At 38.7% G+C, this 15,657-nt stretch overlaps 1 protein-coding gene across 1 annotated transcript in view; it reads left to right on the top strand.

Moving 5' to 3' along the window:
• The window catches only part of MAST4 (microtubule associated serine/threonine kinase family member 4), a 125,597-nt gene that overhangs the window by 82,018 nt on the left and 27,922 nt on the right, over positions 1 to 15,657 (top strand). Inside the window, exons 12-14 of the mRNA XM_066569760.1 lie at positions 2,294 to 2,426; positions 7,992 to 8,059; positions 10,050 to 10,135. Of these exons, the coding sequence (XP_066425857.1) occupies positions 2,294 to 2,426; positions 7,992 to 8,059; positions 10,050 to 10,135 (287 nt within the window). The remainder of the gene's footprint in view (positions 1 to 2,293; positions 2,427 to 7,991; positions 8,060 to 10,049; positions 10,136 to 15,657) is intronic.

Here is a 15,657-nt window from a genome sequence, read left to right as displayed (position 1 = left end):
GATGGTCTATTTGCCTATTAGTTTATTCTCCCTAAGTACTAAACTTTAATGGGATCTAGTCCAAATCTTTGTTCACTTAGTTCCCACTTTCTGCCACTGGGATTTTATCCTAGCCTACTTGCTGTGCCTTATCCTTCAAGTAGAGTGATGTGCATCCTGCACCCCTCCTTTTGCTGGGCATGCTGAAGTGAGTGGAAGAACAGTGGTGCAAAGTCCAGTTGTGACTGTGTCTCATAACTGAGTTTCAGAGCAGCAGTGGCAGGGAAAGCCAGCACAGCTTGCTACTAGTGTTCTCACTTAAAACAGGATATTCAAGAGGCTTAAACTGGATTGTGACAACCCTGCATTGTATGTTTCTACAGATACAGAGAGCTTGAACAAATTTTGGCATACAGTCAAGGAACAATACATTTTTCATGCCAGAAGATGTTAAGCCTAGATCATAAACATAATTGTAAACTTACAGAGACAGTATTTTTTTCTGTAGCATCTCTCTAGAAACTTTCAAATATTACTGTTTGGCATTTTAGAATATCTGTGTGAAATAGATAATAGGTGTGGAAAACTTCAGCCTCTCTAAGAAAGTTCATAAAATTGTAAGAAAAAATTCTAGCTTTTTGGTCATCAGACAGATACCATGCAGTAAAGCTGGTAAAGTTTCCTGATGGTGGTCTTGTCTCAGGTGTTCATAGCATGTGAAATCCTATATCAGTTTACTTGATATTCATATGAATAAAGGTTTTACAGTTTCATATGTGGTAAGAGCTACTGCCAATTATTTAAATATTCTTTTTCCATTTATATATGGAAAATGAAATACAGAGTTGGAAGTGAAGATCAGAAAATAAATTCATTGCTTCTCATTATTTGCACCTGTGTTTGTATATGTGTGTCTTTAGATCATTGCACACACAAACACACTTACACATTCATATGATTAAAATTACCTGTTTTGAAATTGCCTTGTCTTGCTAGTAAGTGGAGGAGAAGCTGTTTATCTGTCACTGCAGCAGGTCAGGAGATGATAATGTTTTCATGACAAAAGTAAATAGAAATCTTGGCACACAACATCATGCTGTTGGCTGCTTTAGTGCCAAAGAATAACATGTAAGAGATACAGCTGGGGATGGCGTGATGAGGAGAGTTAAGCCTGAAATAGCATGTACTGTTTAGGTTCAGGTTTTTGGGCAGGTGTGCAGCATCCTGTGACTTTGGGCTAATAAAGTGAGGCAGCTTGGACTGTTCATGGGTTCACGGTTAAGTCCTTTGCAGTAGGTTGTACATGATGAAGATTGTTTCATGACACATTTAAAACTAAGATTGTTTCCATAAGACTGGAAATTCTAAAGATACTTTATTTAAGACATGCTGCAGCTGCTCATTTTAGCTGCAGCAGTTTTGATGCTTGCAGAATGAAGCATGGTACCAAATTTCTCAAGCTGCCTTCTGGGTCGGGATGTTGACTTTACAAGTTCTGAGTAGCCTGAGGATTTAGGACAGGAGTCTTGTGACTCAACATGTAGTCTAAAATTCCATGGAGTTCTGTTTGGTTGCAAAACAGTCAGGAAATTAGCTATCTCAGCAGTCTGCCTGGCTTCTGCAGATATTTGTGACAGAGCTGACCTACTGGAGGAAAAAGTCTATTCCTTTTGTTCATTTTTGTCCCTTGTTGAGGCTTGCCTTTTTGGTATGTTATAAGTGATAGTTGTAATATAGTTAGTTCCCACATGAGAATGTTTAATTTCTGAATTTGAAACAGTTGGATCAATGAAGCTCAGATTTTTAAAATTGAATTTCAATTTTATCTTCATTCTAAAGTTAGTGATTTTTTAAATTGTATTTTCCATAAAACACAGTACATATATATTGATTAGAAATACTTGAAATTAATACTTCAGAAGTAAAAAGTGTAGTGCAATATATTTACGTGGTTGTAGTAGATTTTTATAAGCAAATGCATGCAGGAAGATAGTCTTCTCTCTGAAATCCTATTTTTGCTGCTTATAGGTAATTTCACTCAGTATTACATGAAGTTTTGATGGCAAAGAATATAATATTTATATAAATTATTGCTCCAAAATAGTGACATGCAGTTCCATTGCTTACATTGTGTTACGCTGTATAAGAATCAGAACAGATTAATAGACTACTATTAGTAGAAGAGAGGGGTACTGTTTTTAGTAGGAACATGCCATATATGTGGAGTTAGAAGAAGCAAAGGAACTTTTTATGTTATTAGACCCTAAGGAACCAGTTTCAACAGAGAAAATGATGACAATTATTTTTCCTCTAGGAATTTGATCCCGAAGAGTTTTACTATCTTTTGGAAGCAGCTGAAGGCCATGCTAAAGAGGGGCAAGGCATTAAAACAGACATCCCTCGATACATTATTAGCCAACTGGGCTTAAATAAAGATCCTCTGGAGGGTAAGTGAATCTTCTGGTATAGCTATAGGTTTCTAGGTTCTTCCTTCTCAACGTGTTCTATCATTCTGATAATCTGTGTGTACCTGAAAAGGGTCAAGTTAAAGATGGTAGCAGAGCAAGTGTTTTCTGACATCAACTGTACTCTCCCAAGCTCAAACAAACACATATAAAAGGCTATTTCTTCTGAAAAGGATTTTTTTTTTTTTGCAAATATCATTAACAAATACACAGTACCGATTATATCTCTCATCTTCTTCCAGCCTGACAATGCAACTTCCTCATAGCTGGAATTTACTGGGATAATTTGATGGTGACTGTCATCTAAGCACAGTTATAAAGGACCCTTGGTTGAGCTGTTGTTTGCCTTTCAGTGCTCCCAGGTTCCTTCATCTTGGAGGAGTCTCTGAGAAGACTATCCCATTAATTTTCTGTGTAATATGAGTCCATGTTGGGGGCTTTTGTTGGGAGAACTTAGGTTCCAGTGGAGGGATTGTCACTGCAGAATTTTTCTTTACTGTGAAAGTGGTGAGACACTGGAACATGGTGCCCAAAGAAGTGGTGGTGCCCCATCCTTTGAAGTGTTTAAGACCGGATGGAATGTGGCTCTGAGCAGTGTGGTCTAGTGGAAGGTGCATGGTAACACACCTAGCTGGTAAAGGGAAGCCAATTGGTGTCATCATCTTGGATTTCAGTAAAGCTTTCAGTAGTGTCTCTCACAGTGTCCTACTGGACAAAATGTCCAGCACACAGCCGGATAAACACATCATGATATGCGAGAGCAGCTGGTTCATGGGTCAGGCACAAGGGGTTACAGTGAATGGGGTTACATCAGAGTGGTGACTCGTCACTGGGGGGGTTCCATGGGGCTCCACCTTAGGTTCTGTGCTCTTCAGCATCTTCAGAAATGATTGGGTGCAGAACTGGGAGGGATACAAAGCCAGTTTGCAGATGATAAAAGACTGAGAGCAGCTGTTGACTCTCTCGAGGGCAGGGAGGCCCTGCAGAGAGACCTTGAAAATTAGAAGGCTGGGCAATCATCAACCATATGAAATTCAACAAGAGAAAGTGCCAGATTCTGCACCTGGGATGGAGCAACCCTGGATGTACAGACAGACTGGGGAATGAGAGGCTGGAGAGCAGTGCCATGGAAAGGAGCCCTGGGCAAGCTGATGGCAAGCTGAACATGAGCCAGCAGTGCCCTGGCAGCCAGGAGGGGCCTGTGGGGCATCAGGGACAGCATCACCAGCCAGGCAAGGGAGGGGATTGTCCTGCTCTGCTCTGCACTGGGGCAGCCTCACCTCCAGTGCTGGGGGCAGCTCTGGGTGCTCCAGTGTAAGAAGGACAGTACTGGAGAGGGTCCAGCGAGGGCATGGAGGGGTGAAGGGCACTGAGGGGAAGCAGGATGAGGAGTGGCTGAGGTCACTTGGTCTGTTCAGCCTGGAGGGGACTGAGGATAGACCTCCTTGCAGTCACAACTTCTTCATGAGGGAAAGCAGAAGGGCAGACACTGATCTGGTGACCAATGATAGGACCAGTCTCTGGTGACCAGTGACAGGATCTGTCTGAAGGAAATGGCCTGAAGTTGTGTTGGGGTGGGGGGGGTTAGGTTGCATATCAGGAAAGGTTTTTCACCCAGAGGGTGGCTGGACACTGGAAGAGGCTCCCCTCGGAAGTGGTCACAGCACCAGCTTGACAGGGTTCAAGAAGCATTGGACAATGCTCTCAGGCACATGGTATGACGCTTGGGGGTGGTCCTGGGTAGGGCCAGGAGCTTCATCATCCTCTTGGGTCCCTTCCAGCTCAACTGATAGTGTGATTCTGTGTCCCAGGCCCTGGTGGAAGGCTTAGAGCAAGATGATCTTCAGAGTCTTTTCTAACCCAAGGCATTCTATGGTTTTTTGAAGGACAGCATTGAAAAAACTAGAATTACTTCTCTGTCCTAGCCAGATCATCTTCTTTGCCACCCTGAGACCAGGTTCTAACAGTGATGACAAATAGAAATCGGTTCATTGTATTCAGTGCTAGTTCTGCAACTTGGAAGAAATTAGCAGAAATGCCATAATGGAAAAATGATCCTAGCTGGTGCCAATTAGCTTGTCTGCTGTGTTACCAGCCAGGACTTGGAAAGGGCTTGATAGCACAAATCATAGCAAAAAACTATGATAAACTTTTTTTTGTGCTAGCTTTCATGATGTAAGAACACAGGTTATTAAATTAGAGTAGTATATTGTGTTTTAAAACCCTGCTGCTAAACTAAAGCAAAGTTCAGCACTGCCAGTTGTATCAGGAGTTTGGTTAGTTCTAATTCAGTTAGATTGAGTATTGTTACAGATGACATTAATGTTATATTAACAAATCTAAAGAAAGTCAAGCCTATTATTAGCCCACTTCCTATCTTCACAGAACTTCCTCATTCAAATTTAGAATTATTTTTTTTGTCTGAGATACAGATTAACAGCTTTGATGCTTTTTGTTTATATTTGGACTGCAGCAAAGGAAGCCAGACAAATTGGGAAAATATACATAAATACTTTTTTCCTTTTGGTTTTGGAAAAAATCAAGAAGTATTGAAATTCTCTGCGAGATAAAGCATTGTCTTCAGGATTTGATGAGCTGTTGGTCTGTCCTAAACTGACAATTCATCAATTCTTCATTGATCAAGTATGCAAGATTTAGTTTGGAGTGTGTGTTGAGCGTTTTGTATTATTGACTCTGGTTCTGCTAGTTGAACCTTATCTTTCTCATTGACTCTTCCTGGCCACTTGGATAAAAGTGTTCCTAAGCAGTACTCAAGAATCTGTTGCTACCCATGTTTAATAACAACTTTGAATTGTTTTTTTGACAGTTTATTTTAAGAGAAGTCTAGAAACAAATGCCTATATATAAATAAGGAATACTGCTTTCTTTAACTAAGTATTTGTTTAATGGGAGCATAGTTCACCTAGGACACATCTCACTATATTTCATAAACTGAATATTAATGAATATAAAAACTTCAAAGCATTCAAATGATAATTGAAATGTTGGGGTTTGGGTTTTTTTTTCTGAAGGGAACAATGTTCTGTGTGGTTTGCCAGTAAATACTGAGGAGTGTATGATCTATGGATTACTGATTTTTGGTTCAATTGGAGATACGAGCAATTGAATTATTTAGTGAGTTTTTTTTAAAGATTAATGTATATGAGTATTTGTAATAGGTATTTAGGCCATCTGATTTGTGTTAATGCTTTCCTCCCACACACCAAAAAAAGTAATATTTATAAAGAGTATAAATCACTGTGCAATGACTTCTTAGATGATCTAGTTTTTGTCTCTATATATAGGGATGCTACTTAAGCAACAATGAAAGAGGGGCACCATGGTTTTGTGCCCTGGAATTAATGGTTTACAAAGAGAATTAATGGGAGCACTGCATTCATTACTATAAAAATATTATGGGAAGATCATCCTCAAGAACTTTAAAGCCCTTTAATGTAAAAATAGAAAATTTTTAAAAAGCAGAACCAAATTTTTCAAAACAAAAAAGTGCACCTCAGTTGCACTACTTACTTATCCTGTAACACAGAATTATATTTTCAACCAAGATGTTAATTTGTGTCTTCAATGTTCATGCAAAGGATTTTCTTTCATCTGTAGGAAAAAGCAACCTACTTTAGATCTTTCTCTACTTGCCTCCTTTGTTTGCTGTCATAGCTGTAGTGTCTTTTCTTTGAGTGAAATGATGCTTGTATTATTTGGTGATAATGCTAGATAAATTTATACTATACTGAAAGCAATACCACAACAGATTCATCACTTAGCAGAGAGAGGTGGCTGCATTTCTGAAGAGTTCCCTGGGGAGAAATTTTTCCCCATGTTTTTTAAATTACCATCTTTACGTTTTTGAATCATGAGTCTTCAGAAAAGGTTTAAATCAATGGAAGAAAAAGGACAGATGTTTAATGGTATTTAGATGGGTTTGAAAAATCTCTTCAGGCACTGCAAAATGGTTCCATAGATCCCTGTTTTGAAAGCTGACTTTTGGTTCCATCCCATTAGTACCTACTGTTTGCAAATAATATGGATTTCTCAGATAATTGTTATTTTGCAGAAGTTTTGTTTCAAAAAGGATTGTTTTAATTTGCTATTTATGAAAGTCATTTCAGTTGAGAAGGCTGTCAAAGTATATTACTCCAGCTAGCTTGGTTCTCGCCCATACAATAAAGGTTTCATCAGCTCTTCTATTCTAAAACCCCTGTGTTCACAAAACCATGACTTTTGACTGGAAAATCCACTTCGGGTTCAGCCTCTATAATTTTTTTTCTTAAAGATTTTGTTTGTTCTAGTGAGGATATTTTTCACTGTTTATGGACTTAATTTTTGGAATATTTCTTAGCTTCTTTAACACTTTAAAGATCTGTTCGGATTTTGAAGTGACACTGTAATTTTTCCTGTTTCTTACAGTTGCCACATTTTGGTTTGTATAGTGGTTACAAATGACAGTTACTCCTTAAATCTGTAGCTGTTCCAACAGAAAATTATCTGTGTGCTTAATTTACTTTAAAAATTGCAGAAAGTGTTGCAGAGCATTTCACTTGTAATGATAATTTCTTTTTATACAGAAAAATCCAGTTTAGGTATTCTGTGTGAATATTCAGTTATATTTCGTAGTCATAAATTCAGTTAAGCTGAGATAAAAACTAATCTTGCAAATTTTAGGTAGTCTTATTTCTGATTCGCAGGACATAATTGTGATAGAATTTGCATCTTTGGCTATGTAGGATATATAATTAAATATGTGTATGGTTGCTTTTAGTGACTGGCTGTCCTGTTTGGCTTTTTTTACCCAGATGAATTCTTGGTTATTACCCACCCTGAAGAACAGACTGGGCTTAGGAGCTCTGCAGCATAAGGTTGACAGGGGCAGGGACAATCTGATAAAGTTGTAGGCTTCTAAAATCTTACTTTCCCAGAGAATTCATCTGTGTTAGTGACTGTAAATTATAAGCTTCCATGAAAATTACTTTTAGCTTATTCTGGTAAGCTTAGCAGCATTTCTCTGTAGAAGAAGCAAACTATTTAGAGTCCTGTCTTAGGTCTAAACTAGAAGCTTTTGCTGTAACTGCGAAGGAGCCCAAGGATAGGGCCTACTGTTAACCCCTCAGAGGGTGAAATCCTCAGGAGTTTTAGCAGATTAGTGCTGTCTTTCCCTTAGTGCTCTTGGAATTCCCAGGTCTTAGCAGTGAAAACGGTACTGCTCTTCATTGCTTCATGGCTAATCTTCATTGCTTCAGTGGAAGATTATTACATAGGCACTGAATAGCAAGTCTTCATTTCCTGAGTGGATTTTTTAACATATGCTTGGCGATGCCCTGAAAGTTACTTTTCAAGTGCTACAGGGTTTATTTGTTTGTTTGTTTTGTTGTTGTTGTTGTTTTTTTGTTTTGGCTTTGTTCTTTATTTTTTAAGTTTTTTAAAATTTTCTATTAATTATTCCAGAAAGATGTCACTTCTCATGTTTTCTGTGCTTCATTTAATTTTGTATTTTCCACAGTTTAACATGAAGTTTTTAATTTTTTTTTCCAGAAATAGCTCAGCTAGCTAATTGTGACAGTGGGACAGCAGACGCTCTGGAAACAGAAGAATCAATAAATGTAAGCTTCCCTCTTATGTTGCTGCTTTTGCTGAATGTGAACAAGGAAAATGTGGTGTGTTCCCCCAACCCTGCCTGTTCTGGTTTCTCCTGGTATGTGCGAACAGATTGAGTAAACATTGGTTAATACTCACACTAACTCTGTGAAGCTCTTCAGGCAGAAGGCTTTCAAAAGGTATAATTGAGCTTTCTACCTGTTTTCCTAGACAACTCAGTGTCTTCATCTTCCATAAAGTTAGTGTTTATCATATGGCAATAATTTTACCACAAAAAGAAAAGCAAGTTGGACACATTGATTTTGTGCTTAAATGCAATTATTTTAAATTTTTATTTTTAAAAGTTGGTTCTTACACCTTGGATTTCAGTCAACAGAGTAGGTGAAGTTCCTACAATTCAGTCTTGATTTTCAGTGCAAGTGGATGGTGAAAACAAGAGCAGTTTTAGGGGATGTCTAGGTAATTAAGTGGTGCTTTAACAAGTATTTACAAATGTTAGCAGGCGTGGATTATCTGTTAGACCTGTTCTAATACGAAACAAAAAACATCATTCCCTGGTACATGTCATGTTATATTGGGATATTTTCTAATATTTGGCAAAGTGCCACTTGTGAGGGATTCTGTAATTGACAAAGAAGGTATTTTTGCTGCTTTAATTCGTCTGCATTTGAAATACTTTATTAGACCTGAGCAGCATTTACTGACAAATTGGGGAAAGGACAAAATAACTAAAAAAGGCTTAAGGGAAGTGCTAAAGTACTTAACTGAATCTAAGGTGCAAAGTGGCTTAGTGTTAGCTAAGCAGTTGAAATTGTGAAGTTATTTGTGTTGTGCAGATGCTGAAGAAATTCAGAAAGGATAATGTGGTATAATAAAGGAATGTAAATAGGGGAGATGATGAAATCAGTAAAGAAAACTATAGAGGGTATATTTGGAAACATCTCAAAATGTAGCTGTGGAATAAACACACATGGGGAGTGACAGGAGCCATAACTTTCAAGTACAGGACGGCTCATCATCATAAGTAGTAATTAGAAAGAATCCTGTACTGACAGACAAGTGGGCTGAACAATTACTAAGTCCTCTCTGTCTTTTCCTGTGTAGTTCATTATATTAACATTTCACTAGTCTTGCACTGAATTTTTTTTAGCAAGCACTTAATTGAAAATGTTTAAACCAGCTCTGCTTTCAACTTCCAACTTTTACTAAACTGCCTGGGTAAGGATCATGGAATTTCTTAGAGATTCAAAAGACATTTGAAAAAGATCTTGTGGTTTTGGAAGTCTGCATTTGGAGTCCGGTGCCTTCATCTTTTCCCCCTGAACCCCAATTCTAATTCACACATCTTCAAGATTAATTAAAAATTCAAACTAGAAAAAAGGTTTTGCCATGCTGAGGGCAACTTGGTGTTGAAAAAGTTCTGACAAAGAAGTAGATTAAAATGACCTCTTTAGGGGTAGAACTAATGTATTTTTATTTTCCATCTTCTTCTCTTTCATTTTGTCTCTTTTCACCTTCCTCCGTGTTATATCACGCTCTATCCTAACATTAGTTTGAAGTGTGCCCAGTTTATTTGAGTGAACAAGGGCTCATCAACAGTTTGCTGCTACCAGCTGTAATACAAAAGTCAGATTTACTAGAATGGGAAGGCAGTGTCCAACGAGTGCCATGTGGAATTCACAGAAGTCCATGACTCAAGATAAGAATTGCCACTAACTCCTTTACCAGAAGCCTTGGTGACTGTAACCTGTGCATGGAGAGAAGTGGACAGCTTGCTGCAGTGCAGCAGATACCTGTTTGATGAAAAAGCAGCTCTGTTTCAGGAGCTCCTTGGTCCCTCTCCGTGTTGGCTATGTGGCTGGCTGTCTAGAACTTTTACCTGGTTCATCAGTGTGAGAGCCTGGTGATAGCTGGTTTTTTGTTTGGGTTTTTTCTCCCCAGTTTTGAAAAAAAGTATTTTATTAACTTTGTTCATTCTCATCTCTTACTTTGAAGAGCTCTAATACCTCACTGAAGCTGCAGAGGAAGCCTCGGGAAAGTGATTTTGAAACAATTAAACTGATTAGTAATGGAGCTTATGGGTGAGTAATCTCTGACTGTGACAGCTCTTTTGCATTTTAGTTTTGCTTATTTTCCCATTATTTCTTATTTCAGGGGTCTTTGTGTGAGAGAGTGAGTTTGCGCTCTGCTTTTTGCATTTTGCATTCTTGTTTTGTTATTAGTATTTTAGGTTGACAAGGTATTGGGGAGTTAGCTAGGCAGTAATGAATTACTCTGTGCTGCACTAAATTAAAGTACTGAATAGTACATCAAAAAGATTTTTCAGAATCAGCTAGCATGCCAAAAATGAAGTGTGAATAAATCAAAGGGCAGATTTAAGCTCACCTTTAAAATACTGTGCTTATGCAGATGTGAGAGAGCATTACATGTCATCTACAGGGAGACGGATAAAAATGAATGCTTACTTGACCTAGAAGTATAGAATAGAAATTTGCAATAGAAACAAATTTCCTGAAGTAGGGCAACAGTCTTTTGTTACTTTGTGAATGCTATTCTAGTTCTCAAATTTTAACCAATTAGCTTTTAAAGGAATTGCTATTTCTTGGTTTGTTTCTGGATACTTGGAGAGTGCACAGCTTACTGCCTAGTGATACGTAAGTCATCTGAAGATACCCTGGAAGATCAAGAGAAAATTCTGTATCTCTAAATGAATACAACATATTTTCTGGAAGTACTGTGCAGTGGTACTTCAGTCCCCTTTCTGATCCTGTACTATTGGTTAGATCTTTGTTTGGCTCCTCCTCTGCACTGAAACATGTCAAGACAGGAGCTGCTGTGTGTAACCTGCAGGAACAAGAGGGATGTAAACTGGCTCAAAAAAGAGAGGTTTCCATCTTGAGCTGAGGAGCCCACTGCCAAATCAGCCAATGTCACAGCTTGGCAGAGAAAGAGGGTGGTGCTGCTTTCCAGCACAGACCCCATTAGACTGACTCTGCTTGAGGTGGGAAGTGGCATCAAGCTGCTAGGATGGAGCACTCTGTGAAGGGATCTTTGACATAGGAGAAAAAGCACCTGCAGTCTAGGCACTGGAGTTCTGTGGGCCTGCTGAACGGCCTGAGGCTGTTGGGCTCTCTCTGATGAAGTTTAGTTAAAGGGTAGCCATGAGTTCTGGAACAGGAGGCATTTAGTACTGCCTAGACTGTTGGCCATCGTAGCTTGTATGGAGGCCACTTGTGTCCAAGACATTTTTTCATAACTCAGCAAAAGTCCCAAGCAAAATTTAAAATTAAAATTTTGTATTAAAATGATATAAATATTCAAATGCAATTTCTCACTAGTCAAGCTCTGCTCAATTTTCTCAGAACTTCTTCGCAGACAAACTTGCTGCTTACCATATCTCACCTTCTCCCATTTACCCCAGTATCTCAAAATCCTGCCTCTCAGCAGTTAGCAGTAGATGCTACTCCCCTCCCTAGCTGCACCGCTTTCTCCTTCCCTTGGCAGATGTTAAGTCCCCTCCATTCCTCCATCTCTTTTTCTTACTGGAGGATAAAAGGAACTGTGTGGGATAGGCTCTTGTTGGAGAAAGAGGTTCCAAGAGTCACTGAACCTTTCTCAGTTCGGAGCAGTTTTCAGGTTCTGAGGAGTGGGGCGAGGAGGGAGCAGCTGCAGCTCAGCGTACAGCCATCAGCAGAGCGAGGCTGGCACCTGAAGGCAGAGGTTCAGTAGTGCTGCGTGTGCCTCTTGCTCCATAGGTGTTACAGCCAGAAGGAAGCTCAAAGAGCCATCAAGAAACACAGACTGTCTACGTGAAACCAGAGACAAAAAGGGATCTGCAAAGATGGAAAAGAACAGATGAAAAGCCATGGTCTTCTATGCCACACACGGTTTTTTCTTTGTGTTTGTGGCAGGGAAAATCAAGGCTTATTGATTATCTTTTAAGTGCCAGTAATACACAAAATTGGCAATGCAATGCTGTGGAAATTGGATGAGACCATGGTAAATATTTGAAGAAAAGAAAGGTGCTAGAGAATAACCAGCTTGGAGTATATCCACATTCTTCATGAATCATTATTTTCATTAGCAAGTGTAAAAACAGGAGTATGCTGTCAGATTATAATGCCATAATATTAGTGGAAATTGAAAAGCTCATCACTTTAGTAGAGTGATATTACTTCCATCTTTAAGGAAGTAATTACAAAGTAGATTTTGTTGGTTTTTATTTTTCTTTCAAATGGTTACTTAGAAGAAAAATCAAAAATGAGAAAACAGCCTGTAGTGGGTTGACTCTAGCTGGATTCCTGGCACCTGCCAAAGCTACTCTGTCACTCTCCTCAGCTGGATGTGGGAGACAAAATAGAATGAAGGGTTCATGGGTTGAGATAACGACTGGGAAAGATCATGCATTAAATACCATTATGGGCAAGACAGACTGGAATTGGGGATGTTAATTGAATTTATTGCTAGCAAAATCAGAGCAGAATAATGAGAAGTACAATGAGACCTTAAACCCCCATCCATCCCCCCCTCCCACCACTCCAACGTTCCAGCCCTGCCTCCTCCCTGCAGCAGTGCAGGGACACATGGAATGGGGATTATGGCAAAGGAGAGTCCTTCCTCTGCTTGTGTGGGGTCCTTCCCATGGGAGACAGTTCTCCATACATTTCTTCAATGTGAGTCCATCCCATGAGCAGCAGCCCTCCCCAGAGTGTTGCAATGTGGGATGCAGTTCTTCAGGCACAGCCTGTTGCTGTGGGCCCCTGTCAGGGTCACAAGTTGTACCAGGAAACCAGTTCCACTGTGGGCTCCTGTAGTCCTTCCACTACCAAAACCTTGCTATACAAACCCAATACATGGAGAGGGAAAGGAAAACAGTGAAATGTGAGACAATAAAGGTCTAAAAGTGTTCACTCACTTTTAAAAGTGATTTTAGCACCTGTACAATACTGTAAATTGAGGAGGCTTCTGCTCCTAAGTTCTCTAAGATATGATGTTTTTCAAAACTATCTGTGTGCTTGAAAATCTCTACTATGTCAGACAGACTGTAAAATCAACAGACCATTTTTCTAGTCTTTAATAAAGTAGGGTTTTCTTTTTGCTGTTGGCAACAATGCAGTTGATGGTTTATTTACTCAAAAGTTATGGTCAAGTTTAAAGGAAAACACATCAAGATAACCTAAATGCTGTGTAATCCATCTATGAAATGGAGTGTAATAAACCAGTAATACCTATTTCTTATGAATATAAAGCAAGAAACTATCCTGAAGGCATTGATTGTAGTTTGTTTACAAGTACAAGTAGCTGAAACAAAAGTTATTGTTACGCTACAACAGTTGTATTTTCCCTCCTATGTTTTTCCAGGCTGTTAATTTTTTGAAATAATCTAAGTATATGTGAATTCTGCCTGTGCTTCATTGATTCATTCTCGTCAGTGGGCATACTTTGTGCTCTGACTTACCAAAGTACTATGTTGTAATATTTTACTTATTTTGAGGCTATAATGGAGGATTTAAATCTGAACTAATTAAAGAAAACCCTATAATATTCTTTTCCTTTGCTATGGTGTTTTTCCCTTTATCAGTGAAATGAAAAGCTTTGATTACTTGACAGAGTAATTGTTGGTCTTGGCATGTTATAGCAGAGATTTGTCAGATATGTTAAATTTGATGAGTTTAAATAAAAGCTATTGGTTTTGTGAAGGCTTGAGTAAAAAGCAGTTGTCTGCTTTTTATTGATTGGGTAAACTCATCTGTAGTGCAATTAAATGACTGTATAGTACATGAGGTGTAGTAGATGAGGCTGTTGGGAATGGCTAGGAATATACAAGAAGTTAAACAAGCTGTGAATCAGTAAATGTGTAGGATTCTGGCCAAGTCACTAATGGCTTCACAAGCTGTGTATCTGACTTTCTTCAGCCAGAAAAAAATCTCATTTCCCAAATTTTAAATTTTTACTGCAATCACAACAACATTTTTTTCCACGTTCCGGCTTATGAGAGGTAGCAGGTAGTAGTGTGCATCTCTTCAGGTTAGCATCAGTCTGAAAAAATTCAACAAAAATAAAAATTTCATTTGATTTCAGGGAAGCAAGTGATGTTAGTTCAATATCTCTTTAGTGTATAACTGTATCATTTTAAAGCAAATACATGATACCACTTTTTCTCCTCTCTGGAATGCTTTTAGTTTTGCAGGGATGGTAGTGTCAGTGTGTACATGACATACTGGCTAATGGTGTTGCTTGATAAATTAAAAAACTTGGAAGAAGTGTATCTTGAGCAGCTGCTGCATGTCATTTGTGAGTAGTGCTTCTGTCCCTTCTCCACTCTGTTGATAGTACTTGCTCACGTATAGTTATGTTTGGAGCAGGATTAAGAAAGTTACCAGCTGTAGAATAAAATCCCCTCAGTCAGGTTAATTCATCATCAGCCTGGCAGCCCCTGGTTCAGAAGTAGAAGGGGACAGGTGGAAGTGTAACTTCGTAGGTTCACTAAAATAGCACAAGACAGTTTACCCATCAGAATTTTGGACTGCAGTTTCGTTACTTTGAGTCTGTGTTTACTAGCTGCCATAAAGATAAAAGGCATTGGTGCTTTTAGGTATGCAGAGGTGGTTTTATTACTCAAAATTGATGACATATTAGAACAACTAGCACTAATGCCAGTTGTGAGAGAAGGATCAAAGCCAACATGTTCTCTTTGTCATATGGCCAGCTTCTCATTTCTTTCTAGGCAGACTAGGATAAGTCTGAAATACTGCAAGCAGAAGGCTGGGGTGCATTGTCTGAGAGCTGCAGGGCTTTAGGTAGCATTTCCTTCTGCCCCCAAATAACTCAAATCTGGTCACAGGCATTGCTTTGTTAGGAGGTGTTGCAGTGCTGCTTTTAATTCTGATCTTAAGTAACTATCTATAAACTTCACCAAATAATATAAACCACAGTCTCACAAGCAGTTTCTCTTCACTGGAGGCAACATGAGAAATTATTCCACGGTAGAACAGAATTTAGCAGTCTCTTCTCAGGAAATTGCTGGTAAAAATGAAACTAAGTTCCTGGTCAGCAGGTATAATTTTTAAGCAGTAGGTACAGTACCTGTGTCTCCACAAGGAGTTCAGGCTTCTCTGACAGATTAAAAAATAGTGTCAGCTATATTAGCCTTAAGCACTGAATGCAGACTAGGTTGTAAAATGGCTCTACAAGTTGGAGTTATTGAGAGCTATAAACTAGGCCTGAAACCTGTCCATGTGAATTTTTTTTTGGTAATAGAGATTTTTCAACTTAGAGAAAAAACAGGAATCATGACTATAAGATTGGAGTGATAGATGGCATGATATTTGAGTTGGACTACTTCAGGAACCCAGTTGAATGTTTTAGCTTGTTTTTGTCATGTTACCACTTTTGCAGTGTTTTATAGTTGTACCTAACTAGAGTTATTATAGAGACAGATTTTCAGACTGAGATTTATGTTGAAAGTGAAATAAGATAATGTTTGGACGCTGCCAAATGAATGTTCTTTATTCTTTATGAATGTTCTTATTTCCTTTGAAAACTAAGCTTTTTTGCCATGTTGAGCTACAGCCTCAGAAAAATACAGAGCACTTGCATACCT

The sequence above is a fragment of the Molothrus aeneus genome, chromosome Z (assembly GCF_037042795.1).
Source record: "Molothrus aeneus isolate 106 chromosome Z, BPBGC_Maene_1.0, whole genome shotgun sequence".
NCBI lineage: Eukaryota > Metazoa > Chordata > Aves > Passeriformes > Icteridae > Molothrus > Molothrus aeneus.
The sequence above is the reverse complement of the archived record's forward strand: the minus strand, read 5'-3'. Positions and strand labels throughout refer to the sequence as shown.